Raw genomic sequence first — 27,382 nt, 5'->3', positions numbered from 1 at the left:
AGAAATTATATCAGTTGTGATAAGATAATATATAAATCAGTGTTGCGTTGATGAAAATGCACCTCGTAAGATATTTCAAATTGTTTTCTTCTAAGTTGTTTTGACTACAGCTACAGAAAGATGCAGGCGATTCCGCTCTTTTTATGGTTGCTTTTCATATGGTATGAGGTGCAAATTGAAAGGACTATAAAACGCCAAAACTGGAATTGGTTGGAATCGCTCCGGAGGAATCCAAGTCACATTGCCAAGCATGCCCTCGCCTGGAATCCTCAAGGCAAAAGGAAACGCGGCTGTCCAAAACAGACCTGGCAACGAAGCATCATTACTGAGACAAGTGAAGCTGAAATAATGTGAAGTGAAATTAAGAGAGCTGCAGGACCGATCAGGCTGGTTTTCTATGGTGGATGTTCTCTTCCCCCTTATATGCCCCCTATAGGACTATAAGTCAAGTATGTCAAGCAATTAAAAATTAAATAATTAGTTGAATACCTCTGTACTACTGAATTTCTTTTACAATTTAAAGAGAAAGAGATTTATGGCATAGGAAGTGCACCAGCGACTATACACACACACAAGAGTACTACCATATCTCACGCATAAAACGTCTGACTAACCACCGAATCAGTCCAAATAATCTTCATAAAAAGTTCAATGCAGGATAATATGAGATTATTAGCGAGAAATAAGCCCTTTGACCTATCAGAATAATTGCTCCATTTATAAAGAGAAAGCCGCTTTCACGACGGAAGTGCGTATACGGACGGACAAAGACACTCTTTTATGCACTGACATTTAACAATTTAACACAACCCAATGATAACATAATCATCCACGAGAATAATTCAATTACCCCAGAGAGTAAGTGATATGTTTTGTTTGATGAAAATAAAGCTCTCATTAAAATAAAGTAATATACACCTATATACAAAATTCTGCTAATGACAGTCAAGAATGACTATTGACCGGAACCTCAAGTGGGTGCGCACCCGCGCCTGCGCAGGCGCAGGTGGTCTTTGTGTTATTATAAAAAACACTTTATACTCCTAGATCGATAATTATCAAAGTCAGCACGAGATTAATTATACGACTTACAACTATAAGATGTACGCGTAGGTATAGCCGACGAAATTTGGCCTTAAAATAGATATATTAGATAAAGAGATATTGTAATCTTTAATTTATTATATACATTTCGAATGTAGTAACTTTTAACAGAGCACTGTGACGCGTATTTACACAAGTGTATTAACAATGTTACAGTTATTGAAGGTTAACGATTTTAGAGATTTTTTTGTTTGCAATAAATACGCGTAATGAATGTTCACATTAACAATTGTTTCTGCGTTTTAAATAATTTAATATACGTAAATTGAATATTTAGTATTCAAAATATGATTTGATAGAAACCGAGTTCTTAAGTTCTAACATTAAAATCGATATTTACATATCATACTCTTTAGTTAACCCTAAAAAGCCGGCAACACACTCACTAACATGGATGTTCATGGGATGTTTATGAGTGTAGCGTAGGCTCGTTTTCCCGCATAATATCATATAAAAAAATAAAAGTTGTATTACTCTGTGTGTTTATTGCGGTTTCTGAAACAAGTATTATTTTTGGATCATTAACCTACATTAGTCTGCAACGCATTAGAGCGTGTATGTTAAGTAAATAGGTACGTAATATTTACATGACCACAGATTAATTCGTACAAACGAGTAATTTGAAGTTACATTTTGAAGCAGGTTTACGTACAAAGTCAAACAATCACACAGAGCCACACGCAGTACCAAATTATCAACTGAACCACAAAATAGTGGTCAATATAATAATCTAAAACTATGTAAACTCTGATTTATCATTCCATAGAATTCTGACATTTCATAAGTGTTGCTACTAAAAAAGTTCTCCACCGAGAAAGGGACAAATTTGACCCATTTGAGGGCAATAACAAAATAAAATGCTACGTATTTAAATGTTTTACCTACAAAAAGGTAAATCTAAATTAACTAACTTACCTACTCAAGTGACCTAATACAAAAATAACATATTATATTTCAATATCACGAACAATATATCGAATTAACTTTAATTACATTATTTTATTATTAAGCTGGTATCACTGCCTGCTAATTCCAGGTATAGTAAACCATTTAAAAAAAAATGTTATCTTGACTTGTGTTTTTTTTAATGTTTCTGATTAAAAGTGATGTAATTATCACTCACCGTAAACCACTTTTAATGTGGAGCACTGCACTTAATCAAATGGATCATTTACTAAAATATGTAGAAGTTAATACTCGTATTGAAGTTAAAAAATGTGCCCTGCCATAATGGTTTGTAATTTTAAGGTCTACGGAATTAATAATCAGAGTATAACTAAGGTATGGTTACAAAATATAGTATAATATACAAAATATATTACACAAAGTAGCGTTAGGAAATTTGCAAGCCATAAACAATTTCAACAAACTTCTTTATCGACGTACGGGAGAAATTTTGAACAAAATCGTCACGTTTTTCGGTTACGCGCCATCTTGCTTTTTTATCAAAGTTTAGTATAGTGACGTAAAGAATATAATATAATATATGATAATAATAACAACAATATATTAGTGTTGAAGTTTGGTTTATAAGAAGAATAACAATATATTAATTTGAAAGTGATAAAAAACTTGAGAGGTGTCAAGGGACACCCGGATGGAACGAAGTTCCTTTCGATTAATTAGTGAAGGAATTGTAATAAAATTGTATTCATTAAGTTTTATTTATAGCGAAGCGTAGTTCAACACGTTTTTCATATTTGTCCTAATTTTTTATATTATACCGAGTGATATCTACCCAATTCTCACATATCATCCAAATCAAGCTATTCAAGCGTCAAATAAAAATGCGATATATTTTCCCGACTCGTGTTCCCGCATTGATGCTGCGATCTGCGTTGTATGCGCGCGCAATGAGTAATGGGCGTGGCAATATAATGAGTTATTTTCCTCTAGGCATACTCTATAAATATTTTTATTCTTCTATTGAACTCCATCTTCACGATAATCCCAACATCCATTATTATCCAACTTCGTTTTTTAAACAAGGTTGTATTTACAAATTATCTATATCGTTCGCCATTATTTGGTCCACATGTTATGGTTGTATTACTAGTTTCAGGAAATATTACCTACACATCAAGAGTCACCAAGTAGAAATGTCTATTTCTAATAATTTTAGAAATGTTTTCGATACCAACATATGTTAAGGAAACTACTGTGTAGCTTTATAAAGCTCTAGTATTAGGGGATCGATAGTGTGTGATGTATCTCTATTATGTATACCAGTGGAAACCTTTATTTTAGAATAAATTGTATTATTTAATATTTCACAGATTCTATTTTTTTTTAAGTAGGCTGTAATTGTTACAAATCGTAGATTTTCTATCAATTTTAGCATTTAGCCAATACGATTCAGCTATCCAGGAGTATTAAAACTATACAGATCTCTAACAGTCTGTCAAACTTGCCGTTAAAAATACAATTCCCAACGCTAAAGACAGCGGAAGTCACTAAAATAGAACTATCAATCAGCCAAAAATAGAGAGATCCTTACCAAATCCCAGAACCAAGACGTTTGATGCTTCCTACCACTTGAGACGTTTAGCACTTAATGGATTCGATATTTTTAAACTCTTAATCCCATTTCAAGTAATGGAATCCATTTATGACTATTTATTTATTATTGATAATCCGTCTTACTTTACTGCGTAGAAGACGTACTAACACTTTCAATAGAGGTGAGGTTTCTCACAAACGTACTCACAGAAATATCTTTAATTTATTTATTTACAAAAGCATGCCAACGCTCGGCACACTCCTACATTGGAACATAAGAAAAATAAAATACATGATTAAATGTGACACTTATGGGCAAACATAAAATACATCGATACATAAATTATAGAAACTAAAGGAAAAATTATTTAATGATAGATTCACGAATTAAAATAGCACGATGATATAGATACGATGGCCGCTGTGGTCTCTATGCAGTCTTCGATACGTTAGCACGATATTACAAGGTGTTGTTGAGCAATCATAAACGTTTATATGAGGGGAAATTACTTAAAATTTCTTTAAGTTGCGTAAATATAATCACCACAAATTGCCTAAATCCTTACGAAAATATAAACAATATACAAAATTGCAATGATGTCACTCAAAACTAGAAAGGTGTTCGGTCAAGGTAACGCATAATATATACGAACATAAAAACTCATTACTGACTGATATAACCTCGAGTGCACTAAGTTCAATACCGCAACAAAACCACAATCATTGTATCACGTATTATTTAATACCAAACACATCCTTAACTTGAACAATTTTATTCAAAGAGTACAATTAAATATGCAGAATCGAAAATCGTGTAGTATAAAAGCTATAAAAATAAAGTCACGCTTTGAAACACTGGTTCGATTGTAAAAAGGATAACAACTGCAAACACTTTGTATTTCTTAATGATGCCCTTAACTCATAGAAAACAACTTTCCCGTAATGTCTAGGAAACGCACTTTCCTACTGAGATCTGCTGTGCACTTCCTGGAATACAAGAGATGGTGAAACTTGCGATATGCTCTGAATAAAAATTAGACAAGTACGGATGTATATCACGAAAAAGGGAAATGCTCTTGTCAATAGTGAAAGTCCTTGTATATTCGCGTCGCGTGCCTTATAAGATAAGATAGTTATATTAATTCGTTACCAGCTCTCTCCAATTAGCCAATAGAATAACCCGTTGATCAATACTATTGTTAAACCATAGAGCCGATAAATTTCTATTACTCGATAAATTTGTACAGCATAGAAAATTTATATGACAAATTTGGATTTTCCCAAGCTCTTCAATTTGAAAGCATCAGTATTGCCAGAGTTTGATGACCGGCGTAGCAGACTAGAGGGTTACACCCTTCAAGTTCACAGGGGTAGGGAGCGCGACGCAACGCCGTCTTTCGCAAATAAACAATCGACACAGCTCGTTGTAACAAAAATTAGGTAATTAAAAAGTAATAAACCAAAAAACCTGTCTATCACATCCGTTTATCGGTATTCATAAACAAAACTTGTATTTGTAAACTCACCGTCAAGAGTGGAAACCAATAATCCGTCGATAATTACGTATCCATTATCACATACACTACACTATATAGGACTATTTATTACTAACATATTGCACCCAAATATTGGCTTGTCTGGCAAACGTCAATTCACAACATTAATCCAAACTCCACGTGTATAATCAATTGAACAAAACAGGTGAATTTATATGAAATTTTGTTTATCGTGAGTCCGATCAGCTGTTGTGAACGACCGTTGCGTTGTATTGACGGGCGCGTATGCCGCGCGCGACTGAATACTGACTCGTTTGGTTCACCGCTGGTCGCTACTCGCTAAGCTTCGTAGTACAGCGGAGGCGCGGTCCATTACCCACACGTATAGTGTACACTACACGTAAACAAACAATACCGATTTGGAAGTACAATTCAACACACGAAACATACCAAAAAGCTATTAGGATTCGTGAATTGATAGAAATTAACGTAAACATGCAATAAAAACATCTAATTCCAACAGAGATAAGGACATAGATAGCATTAATGATAACAATTATAATATACAAGCGATTTCATGGTACTTTTAGAGCAGATGTTGCAAATGTTGGGTTGGATAAAGATCCGAAATAAATCAACAGTAGTTACATCTTCCTGGATGCATACTTGGTTATTGTTACCGTATAACAAGTCTATTGTGCAAGCATCTGCCGAGCATTCTATTCAGATGTGACCTTTGAATTACCACTCCGTGTAACGTACACGTGCTAATTTAAAAGTAAGGCAAATCTTGTATAACGCTTCTAAAATTATCGTAAATGATTCATAATTACTACATAGACTAAAACAAAGTAGGTACACGAGGGCGAACAAAAAGTGGTATAAAAACAGACATCCATTTTGGGAACGTGAGAAAAATGTGAGAGACAAATAAACTTAAGAAATGGGAAGGCTGGGACAATGTTTTTATTGATTCACGAATAGATCGAAGGCCATCGAGTCGATGTCTTTAAATTATCCGGTTCGACTGCGTAAACCGCTCAGTAATTTCGATAAAAACTCTCTTTTCGAATTCTATAATTACAGACATAATGCTTGGTTTTATGATATTTTAAATGTCAACGCTTAATTCTTTCGATCAAGACTGGCAATTCATATGAGTCATTGTTATGAGGAATTAAAATCAAATTTTAGTCGCAGTTATAAGATTCATCTATTGACTCAACAAAAATCCCACGAAGTGGCCCAACAAAAAAAAACATAAAAAAATATTTATATAGGTACTTCTTAAAAATATTATTATGTTGAACTATTAATTTTATTTTATTTACTAGACACTTTTTCACAAGACTTTATTACTTATACCGCAAACTTTTTACAAATGTTATTATTTTTTTTCTACATTCCTTTTCTTTCTTTATTTGCGACTGAGGCGCAAACTAGCTGCTGTGATCTCTGGTCATTCTGACCAGCGCTGTGGTACATTCTGCTCCTCAGCAAAATGCTGAGCCAGGGCCAATTACAGCCACAGCACACACGCATTACACACTTGAAACGAACCGAATGCGACAAGGGATTTTTTTTATGTCACATTATATTTTATAGTTTTTTTTTATTATAGTTATTTTGAGTGTTTATGTGAGTGTCTTTTTGTTTGTAATAAATGATATGTCTATATCTATAATTCAATCTCTTAAACAAGAAGCATTCATAGGAACCAATATCTATTGCATACAGCGGATCCATCAGTGAGTTTATGACCATTATCTCATACCCATTAACCCACATCCGTACAATTGCGTTACAAGACTTACAAGTCGGAACAAAATCAGTGCACCGTGAGCTACCAATGTTGAAATCGAGAGTCAAATTCTATGACTCTTATTTCCATCACAATAAGAGCTTTATCATTTACGTAACTCTTGGCGACATTCGTTCAATTGCCATTAATAAATCATTAGAAATTTTACCACTGAAGATTTAACTATGTTTTGACTTCTTCTAAAGTAAATTTGGTCTCACATAATTTGTTTTATCTAAAGGTAGTTAGCTCGTAGTAACAAACACACGCCTTTTTTTGATATCCGAAGTGGAAATGCATTTCCCCTGCCCCCAAAAGTTGCAGCGGTATGTAGGACTCGACCCACACCACAATCTCTGCTATTCCGCCTGGGTGGGCAATACCCACTAAAAAAACCACGTTACAGAGGCTCCGGGGTCGCTGTCGCATTCTACCGGGACCTCAACGGCATGTTAAACTCAAAAACCTCCAGTGCAGTATACACTACATAGGAACATGGGCATATCTTCTCCCATTTACTCCCCGTCTTCTACCTCTAAGATTCGTCCTAAAGCGCTCTCGACGAACACACGCCTGGAAAATGCCACTACAAACTTCATTGATATTCACACAACGTATCCACAATCCAAGTACAGATGCAGCTGAGGCATCTCTAATAAAATAACAGTCTAGACTCAGTCTAGACGCAATAGCCACTAGGAACTGTTTACGACCCTTAAATCGATTACCCCAGAGAAGTCACCGACAGTAATTTACACCTTTTCCCCTAAAAAGACTATAAATATATTCCATACAAGTTTATGATGCCACGAGCGCGTCTAGACAGTCCTGGGTGTATTAAATAAATCATGATAAAATAATATCTAATTCTATATAAAATTCTCGTGTCACAATGTTCGTTCCCATACTCCCCAAAACGGCTCGACCGATTCATATGAAATTTTATATTCGTATTCAGTAAGTCTGAAAATCGGCTACTATCTATCTTTCAAATGTGATAATGGGTAATAAATTTTTTTGTTTTAATATTTTTATGATACAGCATACAAAAATACATACAACCGCTAATTTTCATCCCTCTAAGATCAACCCCTATTTTTTATTATTGTAGATAGTTATTTTTAATGAACTAAAAAAATGTTTCCTAGAAATAATATACATGGCAAAACAAACGTTTGCCGGGTCAGCTAGTTTCTTTATAAGATAATCTACAACGCACTGAAAGTTCTTGAACGCAGAAAACTATAAAAAGTTTGTAAGCAAAGTGTTCAAACGAAGTCTCTCAAATGAGCAAAACTATATTCGAAGTCATTTTATAAAGTCCGTAACTAGATTTTAATTAGGTACACATTTTTAATAACAAAAAAAATAAGTGGCACTACAACCTTTTTAGGTCTAGGCCTCTACATTTCTGTCTCTGTTTCATGATCATTTGCCAATCTTATAGGTGATCAACCTTCTCTGCCTGACACACGCCGTCGACTTGAGTCTAAGGCAAGCCGGTTTCCGCACGATGTTTTCTTCACCGTTCAAGCGAATGTTAAATGCACACATAGAAAGTTCATTGGTGCACAGTCGGGGTTCGAACTACGACCTCAGGGATGAGAGTCGCACGCTGAAGCCACTAGGCCAATTCTGCAATCTCAATATCTATATAATGATAAATTCAGTCTAAAATAAACTTTCACACATAAGAATAAAGGCCGTACTTATCATGAAAACTCGGAAACATTGCGGTTAATCTTTCCCGATTAAAATGTTCCATTTTAATAAAACGTATGTTGACATGTTACTTCCTATGTCCATAAATGGTCATATCGGAAGCAAAATCACAATAAGCCTCCGTTACGGTGTAATTGCTTATCGTGTGAATATTGAGATCTAAACTCGGGAACCAGGAAGTTAGACATGAATAATAACGAAAGTCTTCTGTCGACAGTAAGTAGTGTTCCTAGTTTGATATTGTTACTAAATAATAAAGTTTACAAATTTTAGATTACAAAAACCTTCACTAAAATATATAAATACTAGTGGACCCGACAGACGTTGTCCTGCATGATATTTCAAGCAATTAGTAAAGCAAAGTATGAAAGTACCGACTGCAGCGCCATCTGGCGGGCTGATTTGTGAATCTAAACCATTCCCAGATCCCCTTGAACACACACAAAAAATTTCATCAAAATCGGTCCAGTCGTTTGAGAGAAGTTCAGTGACATACACACTCACAGAAGAATTATATATATAAAGATTTATATTTATAGCAAAGTTTGAAGTTGAAATTTCTCCAAAATATTTATGAAATAAATTTTCACACTATTTAAAATTAAAAGTGGAACAAACATTTTCCAATGGTTCCTCCCGTGTACGTCATACTAGCAAAATAAATGTCAATGTTCCGAATAGCCGCATCAGTTATTTCTAAACATATGGTGTTAAGGATATTTCAGAGAACAATATCGAAATCGCGTCATTATATGACATTATTTTTGCCAGCGGATTGAGTCTCTAATTTATTTCATGCGCCTACTGCTAATTAAATGATATATAACAAAAAACAAGTATTCAAAATATACAGCCAACAATGGAATACATAATATATAAAAGAGGTTCAACAAAAATATTTAAATACTAAGAAATACTAAGAAAATTAACTAAGAAATACCTAATTCGACTGTGTTGTGTGATGGTGTGAACGTAATGTACGCGAGGTTGTGAGCACACCCCACATAGTACAAACACACCCTACATACACAGTAGTAGTAATATGCATGTAGTATAAGATCCCGCTATACAACGACCTTCACCGAGATGCTTATTTAATGAAACTTATTTTATATTTAATTTAATATGTCAATAAATATAATCCATATGGGTTGCCTAGCAAATTTCAGTCCAGAGTATGTTTAATTAATATTAAAAAAAAAAAAAAATTTATAATTTGCATGTAGTAAATTTTTTGAACTTTTTTCAATCAATATTTTTAATCAGGGTAGTATTATATATGTATCACTATAACCTTCTTTTATACTAAAGATGTATATATACTTTAGTGTCACATAAAAAATATGTATACACATAAATAATTAATTGATTAAAAACAACCTAACGTTTGCATATTCTATGGGCTTCATACGTTCGATTGGTATAGAATTTATCTAATAATCATACCGGTGAAATGTTTAAAAAAAATTTTTTTTTTAATTAATTAAACATACTCTGGACTGAAATTTGCTAGGCAACCCATATGGATTATATTTATTGACATATTAAATTATATATAAAATAAGTTTCATTAAATAAGCATCTCGGTGAAGGTCGTTGTATAGCGGGATCTTAGACCAATGTTATTTAGCGCCATAGATGTTCTTAATACTTAAGCATATTTTGCGATAGCTTAAACAAGTCGAGACTTAAATAGTGTGTCGTTGTATGTCCTATTTAAAACTAACATCCAAGGTATACAGTCACGCTTTAAACAGTTCAAGAAATCAGCAGATGTTATAGGAAATAAGATGACGAAGTATTTTACGTGAAACTCATAGCTACTGAACCTTATCGCAGGCCGAGTAAACCGTACCGCTTCGAATCAATTGTCAAATCATTATAACGGGACGATGTCAGGCGTGAAAAGTATTGATACCGTTGTAATGCGGGCAATTGCTCTTTCCATCGCATACATTGAGTAATTTACTAATTATAGTTTAACACTTTGTATGTTATAAGAGAAATGGTATTTATTTTATATATTTTTTATCTCTTATTTATACCATTATATATTAGTATATTATACCACCCTATCCTCTATTTATACCCTTTATAAATGTAAGGGTTCTGGAAGGATTTGTCGAAAATTGTATTTAATAACGACATATACAACTTCCTATACTACATATTTTGTATATGGTACATCTCATCAAGAATCCGGATTAACTTTAATCTTGGTCAGTTTCAAAGCAGTTAAGAAATTGTGATTTCCTATGTTGCGCGTTTTAGGAAGTCTAGATAAAAGTAGAACATTAAAATGTCCATATAACGAATTTTGAAACTATTTATTGACGTAAAAAACTAATGCGGTGGTTATTTAAGTGTTGTAAATGAGTATTTAGGTCCAACGAAAAAGTTCTTATTCGTGTTGGGAGTGACTTATAAGAATCCTTAAAATACAGATACAAATTTTATTAAATATATAAAAATAAATTAATGTGTGGCGCTACAACATTTTTAGGTCTGGGCCTCAGATATCTGTATCTGTTTCATGACGATTTGTCAATCTAATCGGCAAGTAGGTGATCTACCTCCAGTGCTTGATACACGCCGTCGACTTTTTGGGTCTAAGACATGTCGGTTTCCTCACGATGTTTTCCTTCACAGTTCGAGCGAATGTGCGTCTAGAAAGAAAGTCCATTGGTGCACAGCCGGGGATCGAACTTATGACCTTTAAGTTAGGTTAGAGAAAACCAATATAAATACAATAAATGACCAACAAAATAAATCTAGAATCCAAAGAATTATAAATCCAAGGGAAACTCAGTTCATTATCCAAATACCAATTTCATTGAATACCGACTTCATTAATACAATATTTGATAACATAAACAAATGAATACTAACAAAACAGTTGCGAGATATGTTCAATAATCGCAAAGCTGGGTTTGTAGGCCATGCGCATTGTTGTATATTGTGTAACTTGTAATTGGTGTAATCGCGTGAGCACACTTTTTACCGAACTGTGATTCTATGACATGACTAATTGGTAATTTTATGTATCGGGTTACTGGAATACGCGTTAGATAACATTATTTACAGCGAAAAACCTTATATACCCTAGATTCTACCAATTCTTAAAACGTCGGCAACTCAAGTGATTTTCTACGGGCGGCGGTATCACTTAACATCAGGTGAGCCAACTGCCCGTTTGCCCACTGTTACTACTGCTACAAACAATAAACTACAAGCTCCCTCCATATCACAATGCCAAATCGTAAAATTACTGCTTTACGACTGGTTTGAGCGCGACCGCCGCTGCGAAAACCGCTGTGTGAGTTCGAAAAGTGAGTTACAGAATCGCAAGGCAGTTTTGTATTGTGTATTGCTTTTACTTTGCGGTGATTGCTTTATTGCATTTTAATAAACCTCATGAAACGAGATAGGTACTATTGCTGAATAATAGCGGCAGTTGAGCAGTTGGCCTAGTACCTTCAGCGTACCACTGTCATCCCTGAGGTCGTGGGTTCGAGTCCCCGCTGAGCACTAATGGTATGTTTTTCTATGTGCGCATTTAACATTCGCTCGAACGGCGAAGGAAAACATCGTGAGGAAACCGGGTTGACTCAAAAAGTCAACGGCGGGTGGTAGGCACTTGCCTATTAAATTGACAAATAACATTAATTTCCGTATATATATTGACATTATGCGGTCTCTACATACAGGAAGTATTCGTCGCATAGTTTAAAATTAATATTACCTAGGTAATACCTAGGAACGTATTAATGAGTTAAAAAACACGTAAAATTTTAATTAGACCCAAGCTCTAATTAATCGTTATCGCAACTAACCTACTTTTATAAATTCGTACCGTAGGTCAAAAACCTCGCTTCGGACTGCTAAGTGAGAAATTGCATGTTAAAAAAAAACTTGAATGACCAGACCTATAGGTAATTCTGAATCAAGTTTTAAAGCCAAACAAATTAGTTCACTTAATTTTTATATTCCCTAGATTTTTAACAGTCTTTTTTAATGAAGGTATTCAATTCGAGTATTCATTTAAATAATTCTCACTTCGTTTTGTTTAAAGGCGTATCACGAAGACCGCACATTACAAACATATTTTTTAATTAATTTTATTTTTGGCATTAAAAGCGATGGTGAAATAAAGCAGTAACATTCGTTAGAAGACCTATAGGCACAAAACAGGCTAAATTTCACTACTAACTAATTGAAGAACAAAAAAAACTTAAATAAAAATATTAAGGAATAAATTTTACATATGTAAGCTGTTGGCTTAACAAAAAAATTAATAGATCTATTTTTCAGCCTACGTTATAGAAGGAAACTACAATAGCACCAAGTCCAAGACCACGAGAACGCATGTAAACATTACTATGCGTCATAGCGGTAATCCCACGTTCGGAGAAAGTTTCCTACTGCCCATAAATTACAATGTTATCGAGTCTATATGAACTAAAGACCGGTTTCCTACATTGACAAAAGAACATTATTACTTATGGTAATCAAAGAACGACTGTAAGTTTTTTTTTACAATGTTTCTTGTGCCGTACAGAGTTCGGGTAAAATTATTGAATATAAAATTTTGACAACTACCGCTAATGTGCCTTTCTCTAGGTACCAAATAAATTCAACAGTTTTAATACACGTTGACAACATTATACCAGTAAACCTTTGAGATTATTAGCTAAATGTATTTTTATATTAAGTAGGTTAGTGTAGTATTAAGTTCGGTATTGTATTTAAAGAAACTGCTTTCAGCAGTAATACATTTACGTCCTATTTTTATCTTTTTTTGTGTTATTCTGATGTTAATAAAGTGTTATTATTATAACACGGAAACATTAAAAACGTTACTCTACACATTTCGATTCTTGATCAAACATTGACATAACTCCGATTGTATGTAAATTATGCCCACAGCATCATTTTCAATTTGTCAACTTTCGAATTAACCGTCACGCCGCCACGCCGATAAATCTAGCACTACGCGATTACGAAACCATTGTTTTAGGGGAAATCGTTCGATCATTACAAAGTACTTTATAAATCACAATTTCCCCAGGACCACAGTGGTATGCTTAGTTTTCTTCTTCACAAAGCGGTAGAATAGGAAGCACTAGAAGTAGTTTAGTAGGTACGTATCTTGAGTTGAACGACACATTTCCACATCGGTTGACAAAAATATCTAGTTATTAAACTAGACCTACCAAACCCGAATTTTTCACTAAATGTAATTTAATTTCCGTATCCACCTATGACCTAAATGATATTTATTTAAAGCCAACGTGTTATCTGTTCTGTGCGTGCTTAAACGAAACACAGGTTTTTGCATCGAACCCCCAATAATTGTTACTAGTGTTATTCACTGAGCCATAAACGCCGTCAAGTGCTATGAAAACCAAAAACAAACCATAGTAATTCACTTTGAAAACATAGATATTTCTTACTAAAAATAGTTATTAAATAAATTGCTTCTGTCTAAAGAGAAATCATCAAAAACACTTTCTGGAAGAAAGTAGTTAGTAAAATGAGAAAAGTAGTTCCAAGCCAATTATGTCGCAACAAACAGGTTTCGTTAATAATTCAAATTTTCTTAATTGTCCGAATAATTATCTTTTGTAGAAAGTGTGGTCACCCGTATCAAATCAATTTGTTTACTTTCTTGTATAGTAATTTTAAAGACATTATGCAAAATTCTATGTTATGGCTTAAGGCAAAGGAAAAATTATAATATATATACATGTATATATTTATAACACCATCCATTTATTTTATTTAAGTAATATTGTTATTTAGATAATTATCAAATCAATGTATACAAAACATTGTAAAAAAACATTAAAAGAAAAAATGTTCTCCATTCTTCTCCATATGAAAATACATTTTATAAGGGGCAACAAGTCTTTTTTTAATATTTCTAATTTGAAATTTTGACGAAGAAAAGTGCCTATTTGAAATAAATGATTTGACTTTACTTGACATTGGCTTGATGCAACACAAAAATCTCATAAAATATCTTACAAAACGTATCATTGTATTGCAATGTAAATATTTCTCATTATATCATCGCGTCTTACTTGGACAATGAAAGACAACCTTGTTCTATTTATGATTAATTGCAATATTGTAACAATTTCTTAACTTGTAACATCGTTTCAATTAGCCAATAGTGAAATAATTTTACCAAATTGTAATTATAAAGTTACAATGACGTCAAGTTACATCAAAGCATTCGCCCGTAGATTCGCCCGCGTGGTATACGTGTATTTTGCAAGATTTTTTAACAGTAATCGTTATATTTCAGTCAATTTAGTAAAAGCCTAATTAATTAATAATTCTACATCTAAACCATGCTTAGGCATGACATTGCTTTCGGTAGTTTTCGAGTTTCTAGCGTTCATACAGGCAAATAAACGCGACCGGCAACTTTGAGAATATATAAGGAAGTTAAGATTATATTCGACGTACCATAGACACCAACACACCGAATTGAAAACGCATCAATGATTCGCGGCCTATCTTTTACCGCAATTACGAATATAAACTTAATAGTTCAGAGCTGCTACATTCTTTACATTCTGACTTATGGAGCAAATTCAAAATCCTTTACACATCCTCTAAAGCACGTTTTTTTTATAGAACAGAGTTCAAACGGGCAAGAAGCTGACGTTATACGTGATGTCGCCATGGACACTCAATGCCAGAAGGTATAACAAACAATTGGTACGCTCTTTTCTTGAAGGACCCTAAGTCGAATTAGTTAGGAAATCCTTGAATGGGCAGCTCCACATAGTGGTGGTGCGCGGCAAAAACTGTCTTCAAAGCTCAGTTGTAGAACGAGGCATAGAGGCTAGACAGAGTCTATTACGAAACATGATATACCTTTTCACTATAGTATTTTATTCAGGAAAATAGGGTGAAAGCTCCCTTCTACTACTACTTTTTGTCTCCAAGTTACTTAACAAATAGCATCTGTAATAGTCTTAAATATATACAATAAGGTTTTGTGAGGTGAATGCGATCCTCCCTTGTGATCCTCAAAACAAGAGCAAGGGTCAAAGGTCGAGGGATTAGCGGCCTAGTAATTATTATTAATTCTATTATTATAAGTTAAAACCTACCTGTGTCGTGATCGAGTGTTGATCTGCCTCACTTCCCGTCCACCACTGCTCTCACCATCACTTCCGGACGCGCCTTCCATGGCGTGTACGGACACAGATTTGCTCACCTGATCAGATTTATTATATTATTATCAAGGTATTTTAATTACATGTATCACATTAAAAATAAAATAGATCAATAGAATAAATTAATCAAATATATTTAAATTATTTGCTGTTCGTTTGTCTCGCTAAAACTCGAGAATGGCTCGAACGATTTGGCTAATTTTAATCTTGAAATATTTGTGGAAGTTCAAACGGAGGAAGGTTTAAATGGAGAAACATGTTAAATATATAATAAATAGCAAAAACGTAAATAATTAAACAATCCAATATAATTAGTTTTTAGCTTTGCATTACATTTGATGCCTTTTGTTTTTTTATTTTGATATATGAATCTTGTAATTAGATATACAGACAAAACCGTTTACGACGACATCGTTTAGAACAACATACCGGTTATATTGACCAAAATCAAAGGTCCCGGCTGAATTCTATTGTATTAGGTACTTAATAACAACGTCATCGACTGTTACGACTATCGGTTTTTACGACCAAATAAGAGTAGTCCCTTCGATGTCATTATAACAGATTTTGACTGTATTTTTGTTTGTTTTTTTTAAGGGATACATTTTTGTATTTAAGTCGTGTGCCAGTCAGGTATGCTAGTTTTAAATACAATGTCGCGAAGATTACCACATTTTCTAGTAACAGTCTAACATCGCCTCATTCAAATATACATGACTGATTTAATTAATTATTGTATTAACTCACTTAGGATGAAGTGGTACAAAAACTCAATATTAAAGTAAGGATTGGAATTAAGAATTAAAGAGTACTATCGCTCATATGATCAGTTCTCATTTCTTATAGTTATATTTGTCAGGAAATGCTCGTATTATCAGGAAATGTTCTGAGAAATCGTTCAAGTATTACGTAACGAATTTGGCGAGGGGGTCCTTTTGTAAAACGTTACGATGCGGGGCGGGGATTGAATTACGCGTTATTGCTAATTCGACTTTCCAGTACTTTACACCACATAATGGTAACTTTAAGGTATAAAGAGTCACTAGGTGGTCACGAAACGTTTTACTATATTTGGGTACAGTACTGTACTTGGGTACAAAAACATGGGGGGGGGGGGTCAATAATCTCCAAAAATTGCGTGACGTAATACTTGAACGCTCCATTACCCACATGACCCCACTAAGCTAAGGACGATGTCAATATCGATTATTCAACCCTTCATCAAACTCATTGTTTGATGAAGGGAATCATTGTTTATAATGTTGTTTTTGTAGCTGGCAGTATAAATTGATTAAAAATAAAATAATTACCGGCGCGATATATTTCCTAACTCTAGCGGCTAATTCATCAACGTTTCTCTCTTTGTCATCAATGCCAAAGAACTTATTCTTCGCCGTTTGATTTAGGGCTGTGATTTGCAAGACCTGAAACACATACAAATATTAAACACCTTTCATTTAACACAGAAGACAGACAACTAAATTACATAAAGTTCGGTAAGACAGCTTGCTATAAAAATAAATTAAAGAAACAAGAAATATGTTTATTCGGAACACCATAGTATATAATACATATCGACGCTGTAGAATGATAACCTCTTATGTCCAAAGAACCAAACATAACAGGAAACGAAAAATGTTTCCATAGTTTAGGATGGTTTATGTTATTAATAAATAAGTCCTTACTTCATGATTATACCAGTTACATAATAATAAAAAATAAATGTGTTTTTGACATACGAGGTTATCATTCTACAGTCACGATATGTATTATTAAAGTTATACTTCCTTAATCGCGTTATGAAAAATTGATGAGAGTGAAATTTTACGATGCGCGCGCACCGTGACACAAAATTAACAGAATGAAGTTGCCCACGGAAGATGCTACGGCATTGGACATAATTTAAAAACAACATTCGAATAATAATATAATTTATGTTACACTCAATGTAAGAGAATAATAATAAATATTTATTTATGTAATTTTTCAAATGTAAACTGAACTTTATTTACTATAATGACTCCTTTTCCAGTCTTTGATAATTTAATTTTAATTAATTATTTGCATGCAATCAAAAACTATTTTTAATAAAGCAATTGCAATTGTCGTTAAATAAATCTATTTCTTTAGAAAACCTACAATTCCCTACAACGGTATTTTTCATACAAACGTGCGTAATCATATGAAGTAAGCACTCACCGGCGGCTTTCCCTCCATCGCCTTTTCCACTGGCCTCCTCAATTTTCCCAACTGTATCGGCTCATCCAGCTTCTTCACAAACCTCTTATAGGTTTCATCTGTTTTCGTTTCTGAGGGTTTCCTTCCCAATTTTCCGAGTAAGGGAACCTTCACGTTGGCATTCTTAGCCTGAGTCAAACGCTCCTGTAACTCATCGGCTCCTGGTAACTGAACTTTTCTAGGGTCTTGGTAGTTCGTTAAATCGGATTCGGTTCTTGAAGACCTGAGCTTGTTTTTCCTTTGGAAGCGACGTTTCGGTTCAGGTAGTTCCTCGGAGGTATCTGATGATGAACAGCTTTTTTCCGATGATGATACCGAGGATGCGGATGATTCGTCATCTGAGCTGTCTATACCTTCGTCTTTTAGACCCTGCAACAGAAATATCAATGGGCTATTAAGGTCCATTATAGTAAATTGGGCTTTAAATAATAATAATGTCTTATAAGTTCAATAGGCTTTAGGCTAGTCCGATAAGGACAAAATATAAAATCTTTTTTTTATGGCTCTGGCACGATTTGTGCATTAGCCAGCGTCAAGTATGGGATTTTTTATAATGCGTGCTTTAGAAATTCGACCGTGTCCTCCATGTACGGTTTAGGCACTCGCCCGGTACCGCAGAACCCTCCCAAAGGCCGAGAGCAAATTTATATAGAAATATAAGGCCCTTATGTAGAAATATGACGAGTAAATCTTTTCTTTACTCGTCATATTTCTACATTCAATTTTCAAACTAGTAATAATACAATGTATACTGCAACACATACGACAAATAAAGGAGCGTTCAAGTATTACATAACAAATTTTGGGGGGGGGGGTCCTTTTGTAATACGTTACGATGCGGGGCGGGGATTAAATTACGCGTTATTGTTAATATTTTTTTCGACTTTCCAGTGCTTTCACCACATAATGGTAACTTTTAGGTATAAAGAGTCACTAGGTGGTCACGAAACGTTTTCCTATACATGGGTACAGAAAAACGTTACGGCGCGTTACATCGGGTCAATAATCTCCAAAAATTGCGTGACGTAATACTTGCACGTTCCCTAATATATTTTTAAGAAATAAATAGTTCCAATCATAAATTATTTACCTCAGAGCTTTCTCCCTTAGCGAGTACTTTTGGCTTGGGGACAACGGTAGATCCGGACTTCAAAATTCCTCTCACTTCTGGTGTTATCATACGTTGCGCACGCTCAGACGGCGAATCGTCGTCTAGGTCTGTAATTTATATAAGCTTTTTTCAAACGATATTGATCCAGAAACTTAGTAATTTTATTTCTCTTTGGAAATATTTACAAATAAAGCAAAATTGTTTAAGTTAAGAAAGTCGACATTAATGTTAGTGTTTCTAGTCATCGTGTTAGTACGGGAACGAGGTAGACATCGCTCATAAAGATATTTGCTGCATTAAGATCGCTCAAAATAAACATTACTCAGTTATCGCAAACCGATTACATCATAGATTTTTCATTACATGCGTAACCCACAGACCAAGATATTTATAGAGGACTCGAACGATTCAAATCACTTAATTGACATATTTAAATCAATGTTTAAATAGATTATCTATATTATACTAGCTGATCCGGCAAACGTCGTTTTGCCATGTATATCATTTATAATAAAAAATAGGGATTGATCGTAGAGGGGTGAAAATTGGGGGTTGTGTGTATTTTTTAATGATGTATCATAAAAAAAAAATATTTATCTAAAAATAAAAAAATAAAAAATTTAGGGGTACCCTTAAAATTTAGGGGGATGAAAAATAGATGTTGTCTGATTCTCAGACATACCCAATATGCATACAAAATTTCATGAGAATCGGTCAAACCGTTTAGGAGGAGTTTAACTACAAACACTGCGACACGAGAATTTTATATATTATTATAAACAAAACCTGAAAAAAAAACTGAAATCTTGGTCTGTAATGTAAATTAGCTTATTACTTTCCCGTGTTAGTCAACGTGCGCATGCAAACACACCTACCAGTCAAGTTTCGAGTTCTCGTCCCAAATTTTACAAACAACGTACTTAGTACTTTATATTGATTGATTAAACATTAGAACGAAAACTCTTAAATTCATAGCGATGATACAGGTCCGCAGTGCAAGTAATAACAAAGTTGAAAATTTAAATTTCAGTGCGAACCAGAGCTGTTAGTGAAATACCATTGAATATATTATTTATATAATATATTCGACATGGAGACATGTGGAGACAACTCATTTCTTCATTTTTGTTCGTTTATTTCAGGAAAGTCCACGTTTAAATATCTGTAATTGTAAGTAAAACTTGCATCACGGCCTCGACAATATCTACACGAAAAATCCAAATCTTCAGAGCCCATATTACGTCATTAGTGAACCCAATAAGCGCAACGACAAGCATCAAACTCAAAATGAAAACCAGACCTAAACTTCGAAACTTCGCGTTTTGCTTGAGATACTCTAACGACGTGTTTTTAGCGCTCGCCGAACGGAACAACTCCATCTTAAGTTGAAAATCTGTATTACGAGGGACGTCTTCGTGCGTGAGAGACTTTGTCAGTCTTTCATTCTGCTCCATAGCTTCTTGGACTTGGCTGGCCAAAACAGGCATCGTTCGGAGCCTGGATGCTCTGAGAACTCTTTCCTCTCTGGGTTTCAGACCAGCCAGGGGCGGTTTGTGTGTTAATTTCGAGTTAAACATCTTCATTTTCTCCATAAGTGACATTTTGGCTGGATCATCGTCGTCTAACTTAGCTGCCACCGGTGCGTATTTACATAACAATGTGCACCCATAACACAGATGAGGACATGCAAAAAGAAAGGCCGACAATCAGACAGGAAGCTGAATCCGTCGTAAGATGCAATGTACATGCCGTCGAACTGACTGAAATACTCAATAAATTGTGAAAGATAAGTGTTCTTGATTTCATTAACAAAGAAATCAAGAAATATATGTCACCGTAAAATTGTAAACACCGTTAGATTGTAATCTATCCCGCGAGATTGTAAACTGTCGAAAGATTGTGAACCTCAACGAACTGCTTACAATTTAACGTATTATTATTCGGTAGATTGTAATCTATCGAAGTGAAACCGTCAAATTACAATCTTAAAATTGTCAACTGTCCGAAGGTTGTCCCTGATTGGCCGGCTTTATAGTAAACAGGAGGTTCACAATCTTTCGACAATTTTTAATCTCGCGAGATACATTACAATCTAACGGTATTTACAATTTTACGTTAACATATATACAAAATTTAAAGCGAACAGCTCTTACCATCTTCGTCTCTGTCTAGCACGTTGGCGGTGCTTTTAGACTGAGTGAGAGAGAAGCTTTCCTGCGTGTCTTTTGGAGGTGAAGGAGGCGATTGCAAGTCGATACTCTGGGTTCTGAAGCGTTCCATAACAGATGTACCGTCATTGATCTTCGACCGACTGTGGCGGAGCAGTGGTTTCGGCGTTCCTGGAATGAGGATAATGAATTCTTTAGAAATATTGAAGTGGTATTGATAAAGAATACTGATAAATTGTTATTTAATAGTACTTCACTCATTGATATACAAAAAACCCAAGATGCACACTCAACGTCAAAAAAACGTCCTCAAAAAATGAGCGCAACATTCTAAATTGTGCGCTCATTTCAAATAGTCTCGCGTCTAATAAGTGGAGTCGATGTTATTTATTTGTGTTTTTTTTTATATAAAAATTTATGTACTTTTGAACTTTTTTGTGTGTAGTTTTTGACAAATATATTTACGCTATATAAAGTGTAGGTCAGGAGGTAGCCCATTTAACATTTTTTTTTTAATTTAAAGAAAAAACTTTTTTACCGGATTAAAGTTATGTATTATTATAAATTTACAACTATTTAACATCCAACACCTTTTGTCTTCAGTCACCGTGACCACGCACGCTGTAAAGCACCCGAAAAGTCGGATAAATTTAAAATTATGTTAAATAGTTGTAAATAAAAAAGTCATGTTCGACTCCACTCAATACCTTGTCCTACGTAAAATTTTATTGCTTTAAGTACGTATACACTGCGTTGTAATAACAACTTTAAGCAATTCGCGTAAGGTTGATTTTGCAATAATATATGCTTGTGACATATACTGTTATAGACATACTGTTATAGAAAGGGACAGAAATAGTGTTTCGGGACACTTTCGAGCGTTACTTTTATTCCAGATTGTGCATCTTGGGTTTTTTGTATATCAATGACTTCACTGTATTATCTAATATATAAAATTCTCGTGTCACAATGTTCGTTCCCGTACTCCTCAGAAACGGCTCGACCGATTATTATGATTTTAATATGCATATTCAGTAAGTCTGAGGATCGGCTACTATCTATCTTTTAAACTCCTAAGGGATAAGGGATATATTTTATAGATTTTTTTTTGTTTTTAATTTTTTATGATACAGCATACAAAAATTCATACAATGCCTAACTTTCACCCCTCTACAATCAATCCCTATTTTTTATTATAGTAGATAGTTATTTTTATTCAACTAAAAAATGTTTCCAAGAAATAAGATACATGGCAAAACAGCTAGTATTATAATAAAATTCAAATAAGCGGCGAACCCGTGAAGGCGCAACAACTTTCGGGTTTGTAACTTTGTTAATATAATGAACTAGACTAGAAAAATACCTTTGGCCTTCTGTTGCAATTGTTGCCACATACTAGCTCGAGCGACAACGCTGTTACTCTTGACCAGGCCCAGAGCAAACCCGGAAGGCTCGCTTTCATCATCACTTCTGCTTTCGAGACTGCGTAGAGCCTCATTCTCTGTGGATTTCCTCTCACGATTCATGTTAAGAAGGCCTTGCTCAATGGATGACGATGACCAATCTTGGCTACTGTTAACTTCCTGGTTTTCTTTTATTTCTTGACTCTCTATCAGCCCCAATTCCTCACCTGGAAATTTATTATAATACAATTAATAATAGGTTTAAGACAAGTGTAATCTAGACATATGTTATGAGGCAGTGACTAAAACTTGTTTTTAAAACTAACAAACTTTATTTAAAATTATGTTTACAAAAACTAACGTTGGAGTTCGAATATGGAATAGAAGTGCCTTTGAAAGGATCGGGATTTGGTACTTAAAGGTTTGGGTAGGAGTAGGGATACATTAGGGGAACAAACAATGTCATTAGGTACTTAACTATAACTTATCACTACATGAACATATGGTTAAACTTATACAAGGCAAAAAATAACAGTTGAAAGTTTAATAATATAGTGGGGACCACATAACACCTCCCCCCTTAAAATAAAGGTTGCGCCTGTTGGCGTGAACTTTTTGAAGAAGTTTGTTGGGCGTCCTCTTCCTCGTCGTCCGAGCTGATGCAAGCCGTCGTCGTCGTCGTCGTATTGTATGTAGACATCGGGATTTCTATTTGTTGTCGTCTTCGGGATTGGTCGAAGCAATTATTAAATATTTGAATGCATCCTTGTTCGTGAGGGTTTCTTCTTGGGTAAAAGTATTTGAAGAGGTTGCAACAATTGCAAAACTTGTAAAGAGTATAAATAAGAAGGACTGATCCAAGTGATAAACTCATTAGAGTGAAATTGTATGGATGTTCTTGAATGATATATTTGTCTTGATTTAGTATTTTAGAGTGATGTTTGATCTCGTCTTTAATAGTATTGAGAGAGTCTAAGGAAACATCGTTAATTTGGATAGGTACGAGTCTTGGATTATAAAGATCTGGAGTTCCTTCGATGCAGCGATTTTCCACGTCGACAGTAACAATGGGATGACTTATGTTTTTCGATTTCGAGTCTTCAGCGATGAGTGTAACCATTGGTGTATAAAATTTGCATGCAGGTTGTAGCAGAATTATTCCGTGTCCAAATATTTCGCCATGTGTAGTTTTTCCGTTGCATTCCATAGCATATGTAATTTTCTTCGAAAGTATGAAAATCCATTTGTTATTTTTTAATGGATGAAATGTGTTGAAATGCGCAGAGAATGTGGATACCTCGCAGTTTTGAGGTATGTCTTTAGAATTCGTCAGCAAGATGGAGACTTCGCAGATTGGTTGTGCGTTTGAGTTGAAGATTGTGACCTTACTGCATACATGAAGGTTTGGAGAGAATTCATGACACTTATCCACGGAGTTCGTCGTCAGGTAGCGTTGACTGTTTTTGCTGATAGCAAGATACATGTGCTCAGGTAGGATTGTGGAATATAAGGAGGACTCAGGATGTTTTATAGGAATTGAAATTAAATGGTATAAGGTAAATATGTCATTTTTGACTAAAGGAAAATTTAATATATATATAATTTTGTTCATATAAATATATGATGTAATTGTGGCAGAGTTTAGAATTTTATGAATGTTTTGAAGACTCACGGTTGCCACTAGGTTACCTGATGTTCTAGCATGACTTGATGCTAATAATTCTTTGTAAAGACTTACTGACGATATGACCGAAGGATGAACTGCTCCCGATTTAATAAATAAAATGCTCGCAACGATATCATCAATTTGTTTTTCTAGAGACGTGACGAGTTCTAGAATTTGTATAGAAACAGTTGAGATCTGTTCAGATACACTGAGATTAAAAAGTAAAGTATTCGTTGAGTTAATATAGGAGTTAATTTTCATTAAATTTTCATTGATCATGTGTTCATCGTATGAAATTTTTAAAATGGTATTGTTAAAGTTAGTAATGGTTGAAGAAAGAATTTGGAGTTGTTGTTTTAAAATATCATTCGTAGAAATTTGTTGCTTTTCTAAGAGATCTATACATTCATTATAGTATTCGGCATCTTTTGCGTCTGGTGTACCAATGAGCCATTTTAGAACTGAGCTTAGACCGTCTATAAGTTCGCGCTTGAAACGCTTGTCGCTTGTGTAATATTGAAATTCATCCAACCTTGAGTCTATATTCATAATACTTAATTTAATAAAAGAACTGGTAGTATCGACGTTAGGTAAATTAGAATTTTGTTTGATTATAAAATTATAACTATTTACTAATCGTTTTAGAGAATCCCTCGATAAGAATAATGGTTCGATATCTCTATATATAATGAGTTTCCAAGAACTTTCCGACACTAGAACTTCACCAACTTCTTCATAATATAGTCCTGAGTTTGAAGGTATATTTTGTATGTGGGTATCCCCGACAACAAAGGTTGTGGAGTACCTGAAATATGGAAATAACTATTTTGTAAAATATAATATTGAAAGAAATATAATAATATTCAAGAATTAGACTACGACCTATTCAGAATTCTAATTAGAATTAAACCTATTTGTAACTATTTTCTTTATAATTATATAAATTTTGTATAGTATAATGTAAAATAATTTTTTTTATTATAGAACATATGATAAAACTAAAATAAGGATTATTCATGTGTGTATAAAACGAATGTATATAATTAGGATTCTCCTCTCCGTCGGATATAGTATTGGGAAATGCCATAGCAATTGGTAAACTGAAATAGAATTAAAATTGGTTTGTAAAAAAAAATCTAGTAACGATAATTATTCTAAATAATTTATGATTCGTGCGATGGTCTTAAACGATTTGCATGCACTATTTGGTTTCTTCCATTCTTTCTGATAATGTAATTTTCATTGAATCCTATTCTGACAATAAGATAAGGACCTTCCCATTTCGAATCTAAGTTATTAGGGTTAGGCACCTTGAGCATTACGTAATCGCCTACGTTATACTTAGCGATGTTTCTAATATTTTTATCATAACGTTCTTTAGCTTTTTCCTTCATCGCTTGTAAGTTACGTAAAGCAACGTCACGAGAAACTTTGAGTCGTTCATTAAGATCATGTAAATAATCACAGGTTGTATATTCGTTTAATTCTTTTAGAGAGTAGAGTGATCGAGGTTTATACCCAAAAAGTAATTCATGAGGCGTGAAACCCAATGATTGATTAACTGCTGTGTTATGACATATAACTGCGAAAGGAATTATTTGATCCCAATTGCAATTATTTTTCTTATGATACGATCGTATATGATCTCTAAGAGTAGCATGGAAACGTTCTATAGAACCATTACTTTGAGGGTGGTAAGCTGTGCTCAATGTATGATTTGAACCTAACAATTTCATTAATTGTTTTATGATGCTATTTACAAATTCTGTTCCTTGATCTGAGTGAAATCGTTTGGGAACGCCGTAATGTTGACAGAAGATTAATAGAGTCTTTGCTACGGTAATTGCTTGTTTATCTACAATAGGATAAGCTTGTACAAACCTTGTTAAATCATCTTGTAAGGTTAAGATGTACTTATTAGAGTCATGGGTTACTTCCGAATAAGAAACTAAGTCGATAGAGACACGTTCAAAAGGTTCAGTGGATGATGAAGTTATTACCATTGGAGCTTTATAAGTTTTTCTTTGTATCTTACTCCGTTGGCAAATTTGACATTTGTCAATGTAATTTTTAATAGTGTCGGTCATACCTTTCCAAAAATACTCTGATCTTATTTTTCGTGTGGTTTCAACTATACCACGGTGACCAGACAAAGGGTCATCATGAAAAGATTTTAAAATAGAAGGAATATCTTCAGGATTAGGAGTCTTCACTTTGTTTTCACAGATAGTAATCTTACAATTATAAATGTCTGCTAAATAAGATGTAATATGTAGTTGTTCATTGCCTTTTAATTTACAAGTTGCGTCATCTTTTAAGTCAGGTACGTAAAGTGATTTCAAATCGTTATTCTGTAAACAGCTAAGAAGTGACTTAAAATAGCTTTCAGAATCCCAAGGATCGAAATATAAGGGTCGAGAATAGTTAAAGTAAATGTTTTGTTTTTTGTTGGAAACCAATAAGTCAGTTTCGTAGAGTGCTTTAGACTTTTTTAGAAATGGTTCCACTTGAGAACACATTGAAATAGCTTCGTTGTAAAGATTGTTCTTATCGGAAATGTCACAAGAAATAGCAATAAATATGTCTTTATGTCGTTCGTCTAACAGCTTATCTGGTGAAATATGTAGATTTGGAGTGTCGAAACTATAATCTGAAATTTCTGTAAAGTGTTGATAGTTTAATTGTAAATAGTCGTCGTGAGAATCGATTTCGTTCTTATCAGTATTTTTGTCACAAGTTAAGTCAATAGTATTTGTGTTAAGAATTGAAGGCCTAGAGAGTGCGTCGGCATTAGTATTATTTTTACCAGCTTTATAAATTACTTCGTATTCATATTCTTCGAGTTTGAGACGCCAGCGAACGAGACGACTTCCAGGGTCTTTTATAGAGAAAAGCCATGTTAATGGTTTATGATCGGTAACGATCTTGAACTTTCTACCAAATAAATAGGGACGAAAATGCTTAACAGCCCAAACTATGGC

The 27,382-nt window shown here is 34.1% G+C and overlaps 1 protein-coding gene across 5 annotated transcripts in view; it reads right to left on the bottom strand.

Moving 5' to 3' along the window:
* Positions 1-27,382, bottom strand: part of LOC125057018 (supervillin-like) — a 182,527-nt gene that overhangs the window by 60,563 nt on the left and 94,582 nt on the right. For 4 of the 5 annotated variants that reach the window (XM_047660428.1, XM_047660430.1, XM_047660429.1 and 1 more), the window contains 7 exons: positions 22,696-22,962; positions 21,318-21,503; positions 20,465-20,794; positions 19,144-19,271; positions 18,015-18,422; positions 17,126-17,239; positions 15,750-15,856 (listed from right to left, as the gene is read on the bottom strand). In XM_047660428.1, coding sequence (XP_047516384.1) covers positions 15,750-15,856; positions 17,126-17,239; positions 18,015-18,422; positions 19,144-19,271; positions 20,465-20,794; positions 21,318-21,503; positions 22,696-22,962 — 1,540 coding nt within the window. The remainder of the gene's footprint in view (positions 1-15,749; positions 15,857-17,125; positions 17,240-18,014; positions 18,423-19,143; positions 19,272-20,464; positions 20,795-21,317; positions 21,504-22,695; positions 22,963-27,382) is intronic. The other variant, XM_047660431.1, reaches the window with a different exon arrangement.

The sequence above is a fragment of the Pieris napi genome, chromosome 16 (assembly GCF_905475465.1).
Source record: "Pieris napi chromosome 16, ilPieNapi1.2, whole genome shotgun sequence".
NCBI classification, from domain to species: Eukaryota; Metazoa; Arthropoda; class Insecta; order Lepidoptera; family Pieridae; genus Pieris; species Pieris napi.
The sequence above is the reverse complement of the archived record's forward strand: the minus strand, read 5'-3'. Positions and strand labels throughout refer to the sequence as shown.